Source organism: Nesoenas mayeri (genome assembly GCF_963082525.1).
Source record: "Nesoenas mayeri genome assembly, chromosome: 19".
Classification (NCBI taxonomy): domain Eukaryota; kingdom Metazoa; phylum Chordata; class Aves; order Columbiformes; family Columbidae; genus Nesoenas; species Nesoenas mayeri.
Window position 1 is genome coordinate 3,818,800 of NC_137568.1, and position 17,198 is coordinate 3,835,997.

The 17,198-nt window shown below is 39.5% G+C and overlaps 1 protein-coding gene across 1 annotated transcript in view; it reads right to left on the minus strand.

The window, feature by feature from the left end:
- Positions 1–17,198, minus strand: part of CA10 (carbonic anhydrase 10) — a gene marked incomplete at both ends in the record, with an annotated part of 164,769 nt that overhangs the window by 101,219 nt on the left and 46,352 nt on the right. The window contains one exon of the mRNA XM_080356752.1: positions 248–390. Within this exon, the coding sequence (XP_080212878.1) occupies positions 248–390 (143 nt within the window). The remainder of the gene's footprint in view (positions 1–247; positions 391–17,198) is intronic.

Consider the following 17,198-nt stretch of genomic DNA (forward strand, 5'->3'; position numbering starts at 1 on the left):
TCTTCCAGACAGCAGAGTTTCAAGTAACAGTTAATAGGAAAATATAAATATGTGCTACAGACACCTAAAAAATTATGGTGTCTATCTCTCCAGCAGTGATGAAATTGTGTGATTTGCACTGTGTTGTTACTCTGCCTCCGAGCTGACTGAGATAAAAGTGTAAATGCTTTAGAAATATACAATATAGCAAATGTTTTTAAGTCTACTAACTTTTTATTTTGATGCCAGAACATGATAGAACACCTACCTTTCTTCCCCCTGTGTTTATGCGAAGTGGAGTTAAGAAGGGATCAAAAATCATATGGCTGGTTTCAATATTGACAGGTGACTGCCTTTTCCCAACAGAGCAAAGATTCCAAGCTGAGTTCACCAAACCCCAAAAGGAGGGAACTGCAAAATATAAAAAAGTGCAAGTTTAAGAAAAGTCTGGAAAGCCTACAGGAACACATGCAAGGCAGACAGCCAGATCATTAAACTTGTCATATTGTCTTGCACACAGACACTGAAACCGAGAACAGGCAAATTCATCTAGGACTTCAAATTTAAAACTTCATACACAAAGACCAAAACATATTGTTTCAGGTATTTTTGTATCAGACAAGAAGGTCATTTTTCTTTCGTCTTTTGAAGGTACCTGCATATAATCTCAGATTCAATAATAAAAAGCTTCTCTGCTGTATATTTTTAAGTCTTTGCATTTAGAATTCATTAACAACCACAGAATTATTATAAGACAAACAAACACACTGTGGCCCCAGAGGACAGGCTTGCTCTTTAGTCAGGTTCTACTAATTTCTGTTCTATTCACCCAAACCTTTCTTTAGTCAAAGTTTTGATATTAAAAAACAGCTGTTGGAAAAGCCAAACTCTGGTGGTAAAGAGGGCCAGTTCCTCCCTGCATGTACAATGCTTTGGAACATGGAGGAATCCCTGATTTTTACAAGCTGAGTTACTTTCCATACCCCTAATTAGAGCAAAATGTGTTGTAACCATCAATTGCATCTCATCAGGTAATTGCAGGCTGAAGGTTCATACCGCATCTAATCTGCAATTTATAGACAAGATCAACATGAACTTCTTGGCGCTGAAAAAATTTCTGAGTAAAGAGCAAGTAACAAGATACATAAAGGACGCGTTTGTGTCTGCAGACTTTGTGTCTCTCTGAAGTATCTAAGGGAACTTTGACTTTATCAGAATTATTCTACAGTTTTGTATAGCAGGTGAAAATTTCACAGGTGCAAATGCTGGTGCCTTTTTTTTTGGCTTTATTTTTTTCTTTTTTACATTTTGTTTAAAGTTTTCATAACCTTTGAGCCTCGAAGCACTTTTCTAACCTACAAATCGTGTGTGCCAATGGGGCCGAGTCTATGGGGAGCAGCGCAGGTGTTTTGCCCAGAGGGTGGAGCTGAAAACCCACCAGCTGCTCATAAAAAGCTTTTTGGTAGCAGTAGTTAGTTGTGTGGGGGGTATTTTGCAGTCTGTGTGCTTGCTTCTGCTTGCAGTGTTTGGCTACTCTGGTGGGAGTTCTGTAGAGTGTTGTCTGGATTTGAACCTCACCTTTGTAGTAGACTTGACTCATTGGGAAGACATTCCTTGGAGGGGAGACAGGTGGAAAATACCTTCTGAGTAGTGTAGCCTCAGGAAAATGGTTGGTCTTGGTGAGTGTTTGCTTATCGTGTTTTATAGAACAGCTCAGTTCCTTTTGCCCTCAGGGTCTGGGGTACTTAGGTGTAAAACTTTGGCTGGGTTAATATGTAGCTTTACTGAACTTTTCTACAAGATATACTTCATGGTTCTTTTGGGGCTACTGTTTGCACAGCAAAACTTCAGCAGATGCCCACATCAAATTATGTCAGTAATCTCTTATTTGAATAATAAACCCTGTGTGCAACCACCCTGTAGAAGGTCAGATGCAAGGCCTCTAAAATAAGTTTTGTGTGATCAGCAAAATGTTCTTAAAAATTTATTTGGCTCCTCTGTTTAACTTTCTAGGCAATTCCCACTTCCACTGGAGACTCCCAGGACTGTAGAAGTTCCCAGAGTGTGCTAATGCTTTGACAATGAATAAACATGGTGCAATTACAAATAAAGCAGAGCTCAATTATTTGTGTTTTTTCTTAAGAGGAACACCATAGGACCTCACTTCACTTCTTGTCAGAGAGAAAATCTCTCTTTATGAAGAGGCCCAAGACAAAAGTTGAAGTTAACCGAGATACCTGGTTTCCCTTGATAAATCCCTTTGCGTTGTTATTTAAAAAAGGATGAAAGTGTAGAACTGTAGGTTCAAGATGGAAAACATTAAAAGGGAAATCTGTTGCTTGAATGTTTTCTAGTATTACTAAAACAATATTTTGAGCAGAAATAATTTTGTTATTTGTAAAAAAGAATTATCTAGCAAGCTTTTAAAAAAATAACTAAACAAACTAGGTATGGTAAGTACAACAAAATGGCAAGCCAGCCAGGGAAGTCCATTACCTTCAAGTTTGTATTACTTCAAGAATTTATGATGTAACTGGGATTGTCCCAGAAAAGCTGCACTGCAAAACAGCTGCTATGAGCTGATGTTTTATAATGTTATTTCTGTTTTTGACAGGGAACCCTTGTATTCTGTGCTATGCGTGTCCCACCAGCCTGTCGCCTGGAAGTCAAGAAGGGGGAGATCTGTACTGCAGGGCTTGGACTTGTCACCCAGACACGTAAGTCTGTGTTACGGTGTTTGATTTCTTTCTAAATGCTCAGGATGCTTATGCTGAAGAATATCTCCAGAACGTGGCTGTTGCTACTAGCTCAGTATTTACAGTTAGACAAAAAGAAAGTGTGGCAATGCTAAAGTTACCTCAGTGATCAGAACGACTTTGCTTATGCTTCAACTGAAGGTTGATTAAGGATGACTGACCTAAGACTGCACATCTAAGTTGACCAGTGGATGGGGATATTAGGCAATATTAATGTCTGATTACATTTAATTAAAGTAATTAGTGCTGCTGCTTAGATGCTAAAAGTAATAGAAAGGTAGTCAGAGCCATAATGGAAAAATCCGAGGAGGCTTCATGTAGGAAACCAAGGCTTAAATTAAACACAAGTACTGAATTAACTGTTTAGTCTGAAGAAACTGGTGTATGAATTTAGGAAAACATATCACAATATTTGTTATTTTATTATTCCAGCTTAGCTAACAGACAAGGTTCTCCTAGGGGTTAAGTCATTAATGAAACAGCATCTCCTTCCCCATCATTATGTTGCATTTCCATAAAACTCTAGTTGTGATGAGTGAGGATGTGCTGCGCTTTGTGCGGGCAGCTCTGGAGCCTGCAGGCAGCAGCCTGGCTCCTGCGCTGGGCGGCAGCGACTCCTCAGAGCCAGTTTGCATGCAGCCCACATACCAGCTCACAATCTCATTTAACAAGGTTTTCTGGCTACTGGTTATTCTACCAAAAGTTTCTGTATACTGATCATGTCATCTCTGCCTTCGCCTATAAATCCTCCTAAATTTAAGCGGATTGAGAGCTGAATTGTTGAAAACATGTTACATAGACATAAGGTGATAAGTTTTTGTCTGATCAATGTCATGGCTTTCACCTTCTCATAACAGAAAGAAAATTGGATAAATTCAAAGATTATTTCCTCTGTATGTTGGTGCACTATGGGCAACAGATCTTGTGTGTATGTGTTATGTGGGGAGGAGGTGAGGAGGATTATTTATATTTTATACCTCTGCAAAAATCTCTGACATCCTTATGCAGTCAGTATCCTGTTGCAGCTGCTCTTTTTTTTCAATTTACTGGGAACAATTTATATTGAGATATACGAAGATGCTCTGCTATCAGCATGACACAATAGAATGAGGGATTCTGATGGCTTTTACCAAACCTATGCATAACAGTGAAATAATAGTGGCTAGAACAATAAAGCAAGGATTGAATCCTATTCTCCTCATGATGAGTATTGAGGATTTCCCTAAATAAATACAAGCCTCCCCTTTCCAGAGAAAAGCAATGAGGGAACAGTGTCCCATAAGGATGCCCTTCTGTAGGCAAGGCAAACTTGCAGATAAGCATAATGGCCCTGTGTGCCATGGGTGGTGATGGAGAGGTAACCGTCTGCATCCACTGCTCTGAGAGGATGGGACCAGAGGTGCATGCTGTGTACCACATCTTAAATAGCTGATCTTAGAAAAGAAATGATGCTGGACTCAAAGGTTTAGGTCATGATAGGGTTGTGGATTGTTAAGCAGTGTCTCCTACTTGCTTGTCTGGCTGTCGAGGGCTTATTTATAAAAAAGCTTCTCAGCGTTCTACCCCATGCTCTGTTTCTGCGTCTTGCTCTTAGCAAAGCCATGGGGAGTTTGTAGCTACAATCTCTCCGAGGCTCTTTCTGAAGGGTCCTTGTGATGCTCTGACTGCAATAGTCTGGATTGGCTCAGAGGAGAGCAGAATCATCACTGGGGGTGGGTGAGATGAGTCTGTGCTCCCAGCACACCTGGCTCTGGGGACCGAGCGCTCCTGGGGCTCATCCTGCCGCAGAGCTGCCCTGGCCGTGTCTGTGGCTCCGCTCGGGTCCTGGCCACGTTCTCCAGTCTGAAATGACTGAGAAGGACAAGAAGGCCATGACCAACCTGGTGAAGTGTTACCCCATTAGCTCTCAACTACACAATCTAAGGTTTCCTTACAGATACTTGTGTTTAGCAGGAACGTGCTGGCAACTGCAGAGTTGCTCTGCAAGATTTCTACCCCAAAATAAAAATATTTGTTTCTAAGCCATAAAACATGAGAATTTATATAAGATGAAATCCTGACTCTGTCTCCCTACTTTTCTCCTGATGTAATGCTCTGATCTCTGTTTTGTGCCATGATGAATCACTGGCAGGAGCCACTTTCAGTTGTCCAAAGAATCCGAAGTTTCCCCCTCTCCCTGCTCCACCCTCCTGCTCATACATTTGTGCTGCCTTCCCAGATTCTCTTATGCTCACAGCTTATTTTTGCTAAGCTAACTTTTGTTAAAAGTGCTCAAACTTGGCAATGCACGATTTATTACTGCTTTGGGAACAAAAGCAAAGAGCAGGCAGGTTTCATGCACAGTAGGCAAATAATTTCTATCATTGCCAGGTTTTGTAATATCCAGTAAATATCCCCATATTTCTCAGTATGGCTTCCCAGTTCAGGGCAGAACACAGTAAGCAGACTTTCTACTGTGCTCCTTCTGTTGCCTCAGATAAGTAGATGAGATAGTAAAGCAGCAAATCAAATAGAGAGTAAGATATCTAGAAGAAAAGCATGTTTTAAAAAGCTGCCACCCTCAGAACTAGATACAAGTGGAGGCTGTCGTGCCACCAACCTCCTATCTACATTGTGCATCTCACTGATCTGATGATCATGATTTGGGAACTTGGAATAAGTAGCATATTAAAATAGAGTTTGTGCAAACCTTTTGCTGAGGAAACAACCTCTGGTTTAGGTCTGAGCAATGCAGGGACATTGGTTTAGGAGTAACTACAGAAGCAACACTTTGTATAATAGATATTGTACTACATTGAACTCAGCTTCTTTATAGGAATGAAAACCCTTATGTAGTTGATTTTATGTAACCAATAACGAACTACATAAAAATAAAGAATCTTGTTTAAAAAGAACACCTGAATGGTGAAATGGACACTGGAACTGCCAGAATATAAGCTAAATTTGAAGACTTTATGTTTTTATTCTGAACCTTTGTTTAAATAGGACCAAGAAGCCAGGAAGCTTGAAGGAGGTGGCTAGAAGTAAGAGAGCATCCTTTTAAAAAATGGTGTCTAAATAGGAAAAATGGAAAAGATTATGTACTCTGACAAGTGAAATATAAAACTAAAATAAGACAAGTGAAAAGATACTGAAGAACAATTTTCTAAAGGCATAAAAGCTACTAATAACTTTTTTCAAGTCTATGAGAGGCAAGGATCCTGACTGAGTCTGTAGCTGATGATCAGGTTGTAAAAGGACCACATGAAAGATTATGGAGCAACAAAGCTCTATCAGTTATTTTCCTGATTGCTTACAGAAGTGCCAATTTTTCTGGGGGTTATTTTTCCCCAAGGGATTTGCTGCTGGTCACTGTCAGTAATAGGAGATGCAAGACAGTAAAGTTATTTCTGTGTTGCACAGCACTAAGACTGTAACTTTCTCTTTGAAGTTTGCTCAACTTTCAAGAGCACAGATCTTCTGAACTGAAGTCACTCTAGAGTTCAAGAGTTTAAAAGGAGTCAATTTATTCATGCAGCAGATCCTTGTTTATACATTTAAGCTTTAACATCAGCCCTGGCAATAGCGTAAAACACAATCAGATTGTATTTGTGCAGCAATTATTCTTGCCCTGTGTAATTACTGGTCCTGCAGATAAAATCTGAAACTACTTTATTGAAGCTGGGAATTGAAACCACAGAGAGAATCAGCTATCTATGTAAATCAATAAAGCAGTCCATTAATTATTTCCACCTACTCAACTTGAAAAAAATTACCATACTAATGGCTCTGGATAACCACATGACCTGCTCTGCTTCTACATAAAAGCCAAATGTAAAGCCATAAAGGCTTTGAGAGATAAATCGGGGACACCAAAGAAATGCCAGAGTATAGAATGGCATTCATGTAAGTAATTGGTCGCAAAAATCTCCAGACTGCAGTAATATTAGACGCTATCGCGATGGTTTCAAATTTGAGAACTGAAAGTGTTCTGATTTCTTTTGAAGAAGCAAAAGGTTGACAGCTGAAATATATCCTGGAGAGTAAGGCAGCATTACCATTATTCAAAAGATGGTTAAAAATATTAAAATTTTTCACTAATAAACCTTGAAACAGATGAAAAAAATGAAAACTGTGAAGAACTCTAACAGCATCATATTACATACTGCTAATTCCATACTGATCTGTTCAAATGTCACTATCCCTCTGTAGGAAGGATTCTCAATGACAGGAAAGGTTCAACAACTGCACTGGCTGAATGAGAAAGAACAGAAAACTTGGAGGACGGAAGGAGGAGTTAAGACTCTGGAAAGATACTTTCTTTAAAAAAGTGTTATTTTTCTGCTATGTCTTTAATAGAGACATTCTCCAATACCCACTTCAATTTACCTTTAAAATTATAGCTACTTACTTCTGCCTAATTAAATATTTCCTTCAATTAAGGGTATTATCTGGAAAAAAAGTATTTAGCAATCACAGTTAGTGACCTCTAACCTCGCAAAGCTTTTGCTTATTTTCATCTACACATTTGGCATACCAGCATAGAAAAGAGAACCACTTCTTTCATTACACCAATTAAACCAGAATAAATCACTTTAAATACTAAATAAATACTTTTAATAAATTACGTTAATCTTAGGGTAAAGAGCGGTTATACAACGGCATGTAGTAAGATTTTTCTCTGCCACGTTGTGGTGAATTAACACATACACTAAAACTATACCATCAAATACTACTTTAATGTTTTGCAAAAATATGTCAGCTGCTTAAAAGGTACTTATAGATGGTTTTCATATCCTTACTTCTTTTTGCATTATCAATACAGCAAGAGTAGGAAGGGGTGTATCTATAGGCAGAGATATATAGAGGGCAAAACTAAGCATCTTGAGTAACAATCTTGTAGAGCCATTGTTACTACGATTCTGAAAACATAATGTACTCTTTTCATTCCAATCAAAAGGATGTATAGTCTTGGGGAAAACGGTCTGCGCTGGAAGATTTAGCATAACTATGTCAAGAAATGGAAATGGAAATAGGTTAAGGAGAGGTTGGTTTAAAGGTTAAAAAGCAAGTGGGATGTTTGGATTTGGCACAGGTTGCTCATTGGAATGTCAGTCTTGGGTAAAGGAAATCCTTGGTAAAAGAGCTGGAAATGAAAAAGGGGAGGGGAAGAAGGTGCCCTAATCAGGTCTGGTCAGTCCCTCAGTCATGAATCACTGCCAGGGTTCAACAGATTCCCTTTGCAGCAAACGAAGAACAAGTCTGCAACCACAACTGAGTTTGCCTGATACTCGTTGTAATTTGGGGGGTGGAAAAGAGGGAGAATTTGCCCTGGATTCAAATGAAGAGTGAAAAGGAAAAAGATGAAATGCAAAAAAGCTGTGATGGTCATTCTGCCCTTTAAAGAAGGGCCTCACAGTGAAATACAGGCAACCCAGGTTTTGAGCTGTCAGGTGATCTCTGGCAGTAACCTTTCCTTTCCTCTTCACGCTTCTTTATCTTTTGTTTTTCTGTTTGTGCTGTGGTTCATGCTGTAAAACTGGGGACTTTGGCTGTTACTAGTAAAATGAATGACTGTTCTGAGGCAGAGTGAGTGAGATCTAAGGTTTTAAAGAAGATCCAGAAGAAAAGCTTCACAGAGATGAAATTGGAACACAGGAGAAAGTTCTTCAGAGAAAAGTAATTTGGAACTTATTCTTTTAAGGAAAGGGTGAAAGACTGCTTATCCAGCAGATAACTTGAGCTCTGTTCTGTAGATTCAGCTTTATTTTAATGTCTTTGGGATACTATCGATCCTTTTCCTGAAAAATATAAATGAAAGAAGGAGCATAAAAAAATCACAGAAGACAGCATCTTTATTCTATCAAAAGTGCTCTTTCTGGATATCCCAGTGCTTCACAGCATGCTGTTACTAAAACAAACATAACTCTTGGGTAATAAGTTGGAATTTAACTGTTTGTTGTCAGATTCTCTCTGTCTGCATCTATTAGCACCTGCTTTGTTAGGATGAATATAATGAGCATCACATGCTGAAACTGTAGGGCAATAAGGGATTCAGTTTGGAGAAGGCAGGCACTGTGGCATAAGGGTCATGTGTAAGGAGCATCCAGTAAGGGTTAACCAGTCCCATTCTCCAAAACATTTGTGTGTGTGACAGTGGCCTCTGGAGAATTCCTCGTGGCCACATACTGCTTTGGTTTCCCAGAAGACTCTTACAGCTAACGACAGCAAGTGACGCAGAAATGTCCTCGCTCTGCTGACTCGCAAAGACCAGTGAGGAGCGAGCACAGAGTTCACCACTGAGCGCTGCAGTTCGTATCTGCAATGACAGTTCAAGGCAGAAACACTGATGTTCTGCACTCTGGTATTTTCTAGAGCAATCGGGTTTCTCTGACCCCATTCCATGGGGCTCTGGTCCTGCCTGAGGATGCTGCTTCCACTGTGCGATTACCAAAACTCTGTAACTTTGATTGTTCTTGCAAAGGCCAGAGGTCCTTAGGGCAGCTGTTATCTACATCCTCCCTACTCAAACTCAAAACCTGCTTCTGTTCGTTAGAGCTATTGAGGCAGGTTTGTCCGTGGACCTATTGGCTTTTGTAGCAAATGCAAGGCAAATACTACATCCTTACTCAAGTTTTTGCATACCTATTATTCAAACAAATTTTCTGTTTTTAATATCCTTTGTTAACTTGCCATTATTAGGAACTCCTCTATCATTGGATTAATTGCCATATGTGCTGCTCAAATGTACTGCAGATTTTCTAATGACAAGGTCATATTTCAAACCTTTTGGTCTGTTAATGCATTCAGTTATGAATTCTGCTGTGAATCTGAGCTTCCAAACAACCTTGTTGATCTTGCTGAGGCTGCTTTTCAACAGAGATACAGCAAATGAAACTGCTGAGTTCTGCTGTCAGCAAGGAAACATTTTGCAAATATATTGGTTTTCACAAGGCTGTGAAGGTTCTTAAATACTCACCTAAATGTGTATTTAATGACACCAGTAAGTGTTTTCTCATTTACTTTGAAGTTTCTGTATTTGCAGTCAAATACAGAGCAATGTTTTGCAGCACTCCCATCAGACAGGCTAACTGGGAAGGTTCTCAAGCTGGTTTTGTCTGCAAACAACAATAAAAAAGACAAGCCCCCTCCAACCTCTCAAAAAACAGAACGGAGTGGGGGGAAAGGCAAGCACATAAATACTCTATGCATTGCTTGGGAGCGGAGAAAGAGAGGAGAAAGTGCGGGATATGAGAGGAATAGATTTAGACACGGATCTGGAAAGCAGTGTGGGGAGGAGCAGTGCAGAGTGTGGGGTTGCACACCATCCACTCCCATTCTACACCTGGCGAAAAACAAAGAGAGCCTGCAAGCTTCAGCACCTACAGATTCAGCCCCTAGGGACTGAAATTTATATTGAACTTAGGACAGAATGCAGATTTTTGATCCCTACTCTTATACCCTTTTGCTGCCTAAATTTTAAATCTCTCTGCAAAAAATAGCTAAATGTACATATGTATCTTATTTAGTGACATTACAGGTACTAATAATGCGCTGGTCAGAGAGGAGGAGGGACACTGTTAGTGTAAGCCAAAGGACCAGAAGAGTATGGATAATATAAAGATGAAGGCTAAAGGAACTATCTCCCCTCAGAGTTACATGGTGACACTTTTGTGTTCTTGTGTGACCATGATACTGTTATTACTGTTTCTGGTCTGATTGTGCCTGATCTCACTGTCAACACACACATGCACAGACACAGTGACACCCCCAAATTGCTTTGGAAGCTTCTGATTGCAGCCAACTGTACAACTCAGTGTAGCAACTGGATTGTAAGATCAAATTTGCTCTGAATGCATCAGTAAGAGTTGATGCAGGTAATGGGCAAGGAGTGGACACTCCTTATTGATTTAAGATAAGGTCTGGAAATGTGCATGAGCACATGGCAATGGAAGTGCACTGCCTTGATGGGGAAAGCCAATGGGGTAGCTGAGTTGTGAATGTCAGGTGTGCGCTTAAGGTCAGGTCAAATAGCCACTGCAAGGTGAATCCTCTATTATTTCCAACTCGCAACACCACAAACTATGACTGGAAAGCTGTTCAGCACAGCAGTAATCCTTCTAGAACCCTTCCTTAGCTCACTGTTTGCTTAAGCTGTGGGTGTGTATGCACATCTCGAAGTAGTATCAGTCACAGAGCGCTACAGAAAATGCTACTCATCTGACCAGCACTGGCAGGTGGCCTAAGTTTGTAAGGCCACAACCATATGACATTTTCTTTCTGTGGCTTGTAATGACTTATTTCAGCTCGTGGAAAATTACAGTAGCAAGCACGCTGTTTATGTGAGAAATACAGCAGTGCTGAGCATCATCGAATCTGTAAGGTAACTGCTCCACCCTGAAGAGCATCACAGCAGCACACAAGATGCTTTAGCAAAGCGGTGCAGAGGCTAGTCGGGGGTGCAATGCACAGAAGGCAGAATTGTAAAATCTCTTACAGGCACAAAGACCATAATCTACTTCCCAGCGCGTCATGGGGAGAACAGAGGGCCTGTAGCTCTAGAATGCTCCCAACCGCTTATTTCTCTCTGCCAGAGACTGTAACAGCTCAGAAGGAATGAGCATCAATTGCTTCCAAGGGAGATGTGTAAAAGATAATGTATGTTGCCTTTTTGGCAGCAAAGATTTCCTGGAAAATAATGCCTTGGAGACTTTATTACTTGTGACCTTCACACAGAACTGAATACATCTTATTTTCTGAATAATTTCAGGCTGTGGATACAGCATTTGATGATCTTTCTAGCAGCAGAATAAAATCACACCTTCATTGAGACAGAGGTTTAGGAAGAAAACACCCCAAACCAACCAACAAACACTTCACTTGAGATACACAGGATATTCTCATTTAGTTTATTTTTTTGTAGCCTAAGGTGTGTGAAAACTTGAATGTAACAAACCATTCATTAGGCAAGTTTTGGTGCATCACCTTGATGACAGATGAATGCAGCTAGCTTGAGGTTTAATTAAATACATTGACATTCCCAAGTTTGTCAAAAGAGTCTTTAAATTCCTCCTTCTTTATCCTAGTTCTTCTTTTTACCCCTTGGCATTAGCATTTCTAAATTGTGAAGAAATCCTATTAAATTTTGCATTGGAAAACAACTTCCACAGATCCCGAATTTGGCAATGATTGTTCTGGCTACTGACTGTACAGGAACAGGTGGTACTGGGCACAATAAATAGACTTAAAAATAAATAAGCTGCTTTTCACTCCTTAAAAACAAGATGATGTCAATATTTCAGGCTTAGGCTCAACATTAAACAAGACATAAAATTAAGGCAGGTTCCCTAAAACTTTGCCATAAGGTTAAAGCACCTTAGAGGCAAACACCTATCACAGCTTTTTAGAAAGCAAAATACTCAAGCCTTTAGAAGGATGTTTCTAATTACCAATTTTACCTTTTGCCTTGACTTTTCCAGTAGGAAAATAAATTGTGATTTCAAAGGGGAGAAAAAATGTCTCCATTTTGAATATCTGAACCTGGGTGTCTCTGAATTTGGGCAGCTGCATAAGCTAGGCAGGCTTTTATTAAGGTTTTCTTCATTACCAGCATGATCACTCCCCCTTAAATGTTGATGGAATCTGTCATTTTCATCTGCCCATTATTCACTGTGTGCCTAATGCTAGTTAAAATTAACACCAACACTGGCTTGCAGCTTGTCCTTTAACACTTACATTCAAACCTGTCAGTTCCTCACATTAAGATACATTTACTCTTTTCAAAACACATTCAAGCTGACTGCTAATTCTACAGTCCTTGACTTCATAGGCAGTATAAACTTTTAAATGGTAATTGAGTCATCTTTTGATGAGCTGAAAAGGAGAGCAAAGTATGATGTTGCCAACAGTGTGCTGTTTGCTCAGCAGTAAAGTTTATGGAATACTGCTTTATTCAGACAAATTATTAGGTTCAGTACAGGTGGTAGGTGGATGACACGCAGTCATGATGTACAGAAAATCCATACCCATTATCTACCAGCATCCTCTAGCCTTGAGATCTGTGAATTTACAGCTGACTTTGGAGCTATGGCCAACAGTGCCATTCAGCGTGGGGTCTGTGTCGCTCCCCCTGTGGAGGGCACAAAACTCACAAGCAGAAAAGGTTGGCAGAAGGATCTGGTTTTTTTAAAACTGTTAAAACTTCTGACATGCTGTTTTGGTTTTTGGTGCTTTTTCTTGACAGTTTTCTACATGTCCCCTCACTGCTGTGTACAAAAACTGTATTCCTCTGACATCTTCATTTCTTTTCTTCTGTTAAGTTTAAAAAGAAATATATTTAAAAAAAAAAAAAAGCAGCATACTATTCTGCATTGTCTCTGTAATGTCATTTATCTTATTCTGAGTCTTCTGACAGCTTGTAATGCTTCCAGAGCTTACACTTCAAAGAACTTTTCAGTAATTCAATCTCCTTTTGGGTGCCATGCTCTGGCCTCAATTCACCCAGCTGAAACATGGCCAAGTGTTTTGAGGAGCAGCAGAGATTTATTTCAGAAGAGTTAAAGGTGGTGTAAGCAGCATCAGTCAGACTCCCCCCTCAGCAGTTCTGTAAGGCTTGGCTTAGCTCTTCGGAAATTTCCTCCATGAGGCTGGCTGTAGGTTACACTGATTATGACATAATGCCAAAGCATCATTTTCTCAGCTTCTGCTGAGGCAGCCTCATCAGCATCTGAGACTTGAATCCCTCAGTGGCAGAGGGATATACAGAGAAAATACTTTGGAAACCTTTGTTGTCCCTTCTCTCAGCCTGGAGTGAGAGAAAGCACAAGGAGTATGAGCAGCAGTAATGGCACCATAAGAGTGGTTCACTGACATCCTTGTTCCGCCTAGGAATGCACAGACCACAGTAGAAAAGTTCTGCAGACAGAACCCAAGCAGAAATTAAATTAGCATCCTTATTTTCTGACTAATAGAAATCCCTCTATGGCAGTCTATGCATCTGATTTAAGTTATTACTTTCAAAATCATGTGTTTGAAAGCACATGGATACACCATTTATAGTTATTGCTCAACAACTTGAATGATCCTAAAGATGTCACCAACAAAGTGATAAGAAATTTAACTTGTTCTACCACTGTACACTAATTAAACTATTTAGTGCAGAGATCAGCATAAATAAGGAATTAGCAAACAATGATGTGAGCATAGGATGATTTGTAATATCAGCACATTGATGCACTGGGCTCAGATACTGTAATTTGATTGGCAGCGCTTTATTAAGTTTTGGCAGCATTTAAGTAGACTGGGAGTGCTGTTATGAAGCTCAAGCACATTAATCCAAGCTCCAGCTCTCGTTAATACTGATGAGTGAAGGCAGTTAATTGAATTATGTATGAAGTACTGCTGATTAAATAATATTTCACTCCTTGCTATAGAATTAACTCTGCTTTATTAACAGCCACTGTTGTCTCTAATAGTGAATGTCAGAGGGACCTTCTCTCAGCCATCTACTTTCAGGTTTTTTAACCATCTGTTCAGGTTGCTTACGTATCTACCCATGTATTCCTGCTTGTACTGGCCTTTGATATATTTTTGATTTCCCAAATGTTGGTGTGATACTGGAGAATAGATCTATTATGATTATTTTTTTATTTCCATTGCTTACACCTGTGTCCCCCCAGGAAAATATTTTTTTTTAGTAATTAAGTTGATGTTAGAACCAGAAACGGCAAAGAAAATGCTTATAAAACATTGTTTAATGAAAGCGAATCAGGTATTTCTTAATTCAAACTGCAAAAATACCTTCAGTTAGGGTCAGAGGGTACTGCAAGGCCTCTAATTGAGGTTATTCATTGCTTGACATGACTTTTCCCTTGGTATTCTTTTAATTACAATGTTCTGAAACAAAATTTCAAGAATGCAAATACTGTATTTGAAATCCTGTTTCATGATACAAGTTTACATTTTGATACTGAGACATCTCTTACAAAAGAACTATAATGAGAACAGTTATCTGCACATACAGTTATGAATAATGGAAATGGTCTGTGGATGGAGCACTGAACTCCCAGAAACAGAAGTGTTGGATTCCTTCTATTTACATACACAGAACCGCTATGCTAGTTTGAAGCAAGTTCTTCCTCAAGTGGGGACAAGACTGAGCCTTGTGTTAGGACTGCTGGAAAGACTTAGGGGAGGGAGGTAAGAACAGTTCAGTCAGATCTAAGCTAAGGGTAAATTTCTTTTAACTCACAATGACACCCAGGAAATAGTCTCAATGACCTATTTATTATTCACATCTTTCAAAAAACAGAGGGGTGTCCATAACATTAGCTGGTTACAAGACAGGATTATTCTTGATTTTTCTTCTACTTAAATATGATGGTGCCATAGCCAGACTAAAATGAAAATTCAGCTTTCACAGCACTGTGAAAGACAAAGTATCTTAATCAACAGATGATAGGAGGAGATCCCTCTCTGAAACATTTGATTCTTTCTGTATTTTGAAGGATGGATTCAAGGAACCCAGAACAAGCATGAAAGGCAAACATACAAAACCTAGAGCTAGAAAACTATTTGCTCTTCAAGTTAGAATCTGAGTCACTTTGCCTTGCAAATTTCTTTTGCTTTGGTAGATATTGTGAGGAGAGCAGGGTTCCCTGAGGACAAAAGAGACAATAATTCCACCTTGGGAATTGCAATCCTTGTTGCTTGGGGGTGAAGACCATGTAAAAGCCCATGTAAAAATGGAAGAAATGGTGACCAACAGATGCTGGAAGAATGCATGTCCATAGAAGGCTCAGCTGGAATTTTGAACTGCCTATGAAAATATTGATTTCAGAGTCACAGACTGAGGAGCGGATGAGTAGGAGGCTGATAGCCATCTGTGGAGGAAGCTTTGCTTGTTTCTCATGGGTTCCAAAGATCATGAAGTGCTGCTGAGGATGCCAGCTGGCCCGCTGCCATGAGGCTTCTCTGTTCCATCAAATGAGCTCTGGGAAGCTTGCCCATGAAATCATAGCATATATCCCTAAACAAGTACCACTTGATATTTCTTCACTCTGAAAGGTGATGAGAAGCAGATTTTCTTTCCAAAGAAGCTTAGACTTCTAGGGCTTCTCTTGACTGGTTGTGTTGGGGGCATGGCAGGGTGAGTCTCAGGAGAGCTGACAGTAGTACTAGAAGTATTTACTTAGGTCTTGGTGCCTTTTCTGCAATCTTTTTGGCTTGCCTACATGAGCAGTTCCACATGACCCATTCTAAAGACCATGGCTGAAGAATATCTACTCATTTACATTGTTTTCTAGATCCTGGCATCTCATACCAGGCTCGTATTACTAATTCTAATACTCGTATTACTACTATTTTGGTTGTGGTAGAATCCAAAAGCAATTGCCCGTGCCCTTTATACTAGGGCAAATCCAAAGTAAAAATTGTGAGAAGAGACTTAATCCCACAGACTCTAAATTTAGAACAAGAAATACCTACAGAACACGCTGAACTCAGTAGGTGATTCATTTCCTGTTGAAGATGATTCCTAAAAGCTCAAGTATCTCCAGAAGGTCACTCCCACCTTCAGAAAACATACACAACAACTTATTTTTAGAGTTCTGTAGAAATGCCTTGCCCACACAGTGAATTGCACATATGTTCTTGGATTTAGCTGCCAGTTTTGTGAAAGTTAAAAAATTCTGGGCTTACTGTTTTTACTAAATAAAATTTTCCATTTATTTCAGTCAAAGCAAAACCTAATTTTGCATAAAAGTATTGCTCATGGACCTAGTGATCAGAGCTAAGCCTGATGTTGACATTCTTCTGCTTTGTCGTGGGTTGCTGGTCCTCCCACAAGTACATTCCTGACTTTAGACAGAGCAGCTGGAAATGATGTTGGATTAAGTGCATGCTCACTCGCATTACTAAATCCAAGTGAAAATGGTAACTCTCTTCCTTTCTATTGCTTTCCATTGCACAACCCCGATATGCTGTTCTTCTACCCCAAACATCCTATTCTCCCTTTGCTGCTGAGCCCTAGTAGCTCTATTTTGTGTCAGCACAGGAACGCTGCAATGCTCACTAGGTTATAAAAGAGAGAATCAAATACCCACAGTCTTCTGATCATTTATCAAATGAATTACTTGCAGTAGGTTCAATACTAGAAATAAGTACAAAATTTCCCATAGTGCACAACTCTAAAGTTGGTGTGTATTTTTGTAGGTGCAAGTAGGATCAGGCTAGTTTGTTGTTTGAGAGTTGAATGATTCACGTTGTGTCTGAAATTTAAAATCAGCTCAAATTCTCAATTTTGCTATCACTGAAAACATTGGTTTGGATACTGTACTCTAGATCATTGGCAAATGGCCATGTACAGGCTATTTTAAAATAATAATAATAATAATAATAATAATAATAATAGTATTCTGAAATTACATGAAGATACCTAGAGCTGTGCATAACGTTTGCCCTGCTACCCAAGCACGATGAAACTAC